The sequence below is a fragment of the Cariama cristata genome, unplaced genomic scaffold (genome assembly GCF_000690535.1).
Source record: "Cariama cristata isolate BGI_N322 unplaced genomic scaffold, ASM69053v1 scaffold2688, whole genome shotgun sequence".
Classification (NCBI taxonomy): domain Eukaryota; kingdom Metazoa; phylum Chordata; class Aves; order Cariamiformes; family Cariamidae; genus Cariama; species Cariama cristata.
The window spans coordinates 169,357-173,161 of NW_009631527.1; the positions used below are offsets into that span (position 1 = coordinate 169,357).

Genomic DNA, 3,805 nt, shown 5'->3' on the forward strand with positions numbered 1-3,805 from the left:
AACCAGGGTAGTTTACTGTGTCACATTAGCAATTTGAACACACTTCTTTGCGAATAGAAATATCAAAGAATTTTATAATTTCTGCTAGATTGAGCCTCCGGTGCGAAGCAGAGTAGTAAGCCATCTCAGTCACACAGACAGCTAGGTGACATCTGAGATCGAAACGCTAGTTTGAATAATGAGATGTATTACACAATCTGGCTTAAATGTAATCTGTTCCAAAAGCAGCATCTAAAGGTATATAAACTAGCTTGGATCAGTAAAACTTATTTTCTACTTTCCTCTCTGCAAGGGCAGATGTTTTCAAACATTTGAGTTTTAGATGCAGTTGTAGCCACCTGCAGTATTATCTACCAACACCATCACAGCTTCTCCACGACTATACTCATGATGTAGTTGCTGTAATCCAAACTGGGTCACCCCATATTCAAAAGCAGTAACATTTCACCTACAACAGAAGAACTGCACATATTCCCTTCTAAAATATGGATTACTGAACCAACAGGGAATTCTCAAGCACTTAGTTTAAGTGACCCAGAGGCAGGCACTTCATTAAAAGAAGTCTTTCTGGCCACATAAAGATTCAGGGTAAGGTGCTCTGGCTCTTAAAATCACGTTACAAAGAATTTTCACTAAAAAGAGCTTCAGTCTAACAACTAACTGTCCACTCTGCAGACAGATCTCCAGAGTTTTTCCTCCCCTAAGTACTGCCCAGAGTGCCCTCTATCACCTTTTCACGGCTTAGCTCCTTCCACAAATTCAGAAATTGGGCCAGGTTTTTCCTCCTCTCCTATTAACTTGAATTTTAAGTGCTTAGACTATATAAGGGTAGTAAAGCTTCTATTAATAATTGCTCCCTCTTACTTTCAAGCTTTGCTTCTCAAACTTCTGAAGGATTAAGAAAGGCCAGAACAAGAAAGTTATATCCTCCTCCAAAAAGCTTCACATCTCACCAAGTTTACATAGCCTTGGCTGCTAGCCGAGATCATTTTAGCTTACATCCACAGAAGATCATTCATTACATTTCCTGCTGCTACAAAAACATGCATTCTATCATTGGTACCTTGAATGGACAAGGCAGGAAAGGTAGTGTAGCACTGGAACAGGTTGTCCAGAGAGGCTGTGGAATCTCCATCCTTGGATGTTTTCAAGACTCAGCTAAACAAAACCATGGCTGACCCGATCTAATGCTGGCAATAGTCCCACCATGCCTCTGGGGATCCCTTCAAATCAACATTTTTATGATTCTAAGTGTTTTACCTGAGCAATGAATACCACATGCTTTCCACTGAATTTCTTCTCCAGCTCACGAACTAGCCGCACCTGAATCTTCTGGAAGGATTTCAGCTGAGGAACTGGTACGAAGATAATGATGGCTTTTCTGCCACCACCCACTTCAATTTCCTGAAACAGAAGTAGAAAGTAAACATTATCTAGGGGTCGAGAAGCAATGTTTGGTTTGAACATGAATCCTCTAAATGCAGATATCTGACAGTCCTGCTTACAACTTTGGGGAAAAAAAAAACAAAGCATCAGAGAGCAGTACCTGTTTTAATGCATTTAAGAGCAAGCACTAAACAGAAAAACTTGTCAGAGCACTTGTTTTGCTGTAAAGGAGTGATTGAGCAATAAATCCCACCACTCCTTTCAGAGTCACATGCTCTGAATAGCAAAGCTCATTCTTTCTGCACGATGGGACTCAGATGCTAAAATCCTAGCTCTATTGAATGCTTATCGCCACATCTGCAGTGGTACTTTCATGCTGATACAAAGTTTCAAAAATTATTTGCCTCTAATGCAGACTCTAGACAAAGTTTAGAGTAACAAATCTCTTATTTTTGAGCTACCACTTCATGGAAATCATCTTCTGCTCACCACTTGCCAAGGCCTGCTTTACTACTCAAACAAAGTATTTCCTTCCCCTCCAAATGCCAGCAGGTTTACGTCACACCAGCATGGATTACTTTTCCCCTGGTTTGTTTCTCCAACAGCTGATGAAAGAAGTTTGTATAGGTAAAGAAGTTTGTACAGGCTTACAAGGAGCTTCTCCTACAAACCTAACTGCAGAGACATCCTCATTCTCCAACAGAATGGAAAGCTGCATTGTTTTTCACCAGCTACCTTCCCCCATGAGCTAACTCAGATGCCCACAGCCCATTTCTCACAAATAAAATCAACTAGTTAAGTAAACAACAAAAATATTTTTAAAAACTCCTCATTGAGGACACTACACATTGCTGTACTTGAGCAGCAAAGCAGTTCTTCTAAAGGCCCCTGAACTCATATACCAAGCTGACTTTTGCATGCCCAGATTCTTTAACTTAACTCTAAGCAGTCACACATCCATGTCTGTATTGGTGGTCCTGGGCAAGAACCAAAAAGCAACTTACTTAAGTTTTTGGTTGCAGCAACCAGCTTCAGAAGTTCCATCCAGTTTCCAAGGCTGACAAATTCTAACACTAATTTTCTTCTCCTCCACTAATTTTCTTCTTCCTTTTCTTCCTTAAGGTTTCCATTGCCTTTATAAACTCAAGCTAAAATTTACAAACAGGCTAACCTATGTGATCAAGTCAGTCTATTACCTCGATCCACCTCCCATCAGAAGATTTACTACAAACTGATTTTACAAAGAGTACTACAGTTTACATTCCTGACAAAGATTCCGCAATGCCTACATTACCAGCCAATATCCACACACAAAAAGTCAGTTTCAGACCTCAAGCCCAGTTTGTAAAGATGGAAAGTAGAATTACCATTTTTAAAGATATTTATTTAAAACACCATACTCTATTTGACTTTTTACAATGACTTTTCAGACCAGTTCCTAAAACAACTCAACAAACTATTACAAAACCCTACATGTTAACAGCAAATACCAGAAGATGAACCACAACAGCACATAGAACAATCACAGGCCACAAGAAACAGCTGAAGACACCATTCACCTAGTACATTAACATTTGCAAAATTTAAACACACACAGAGCAAGTCACCAAGCAATTTTTTACTGAGAAGGTCTAGCCTACCTTAGCTGCTGTAATGTTCAACTCCCGCAGCTGAGCCTTTAAGTCAGAGTTCATTTCCAACTCCAGCAGAGCCTAGAAAAGTGAAGTTGCAGAACAATCCATTACATACAGTTCAATTTACAAGAACCCTTGAGACCAAAGCCTGTCCACAGTGCCAGAGAGCAGCTGTATAGTTTCTACCGCAGTCAATATCAAAGATTTAACTTCCTGTACATCACACTGACAGACACAAGTTCAACTAGTGGGACAAAGGCTGACTGCCCCAGTTCCTAAATAAAACTGGACACCATCATCCTCAAAGTCTGAGCTCTAGACAACTGTCACAACACTGTCTCCGTAACTTGCAGTCAGTTACCGAACAGCAGAAGGAAAAGACACATACCTGGGATATACCAGACTCGAACTCGTCTGGCTTCTCGCCATTAGGCTTCACAATCTTTGCGCTAGAGCTGAACATGGCCTTTCTGCAACGCAAAAGAACATCTCAGTTGTCATCAGGAACATGTCTTCTGCTACAAACACAGCAAGACTCTGCAATCTGGCTACTCCACCACATGTTTCAAAGGGAAGCCAGAGAGAGCCCCACGGGCCACACAAGCCCCAGCACGTCGCTCCACGGGATGCCGACCACGACACGGGAAAACCGTCTTGAGCAACGAGGGGCCTGCTCACCTCAGGGACCCGCGTGGGCGCTAAGGCGCCGGCAGCTGTGAGGCCCCAGGAGCACCGGGGAGGCTGCCCGGCCGATCACGGAGCCCCACGTGCCGCCAGGCGGGCGA

The 3,805-nt window shown here is 42.3% G+C and overlaps 1 protein-coding gene across 1 annotated transcript in view; it reads right to left on the reverse strand.

Moving 5' to 3' along the window:
- The window catches only part of RPS7 (ribosomal protein S7), a 6,625-nt gene extending 2,980 nt beyond the window's left edge, over positions 1-3,645 (reverse strand). Inside the window, exons 1-3 of the mRNA XM_009705983.1 lie at positions 3,409-3,645; positions 3,027-3,098; positions 1,261-1,404 (exon numbers count right to left, since the gene is read on the reverse strand). Coding sequence (XP_009704285.1) covers positions 1,261-1,404; positions 3,027-3,098; positions 3,409-3,483 — 291 coding nt within the window. The 5' untranslated portion in view covers positions 3,484-3,645. The remainder of the gene's footprint in view (positions 1-1,260; positions 1,405-3,026; positions 3,099-3,408) is intronic.
- Positions 3,646-3,805: the final 160 nt, after the last annotated feature.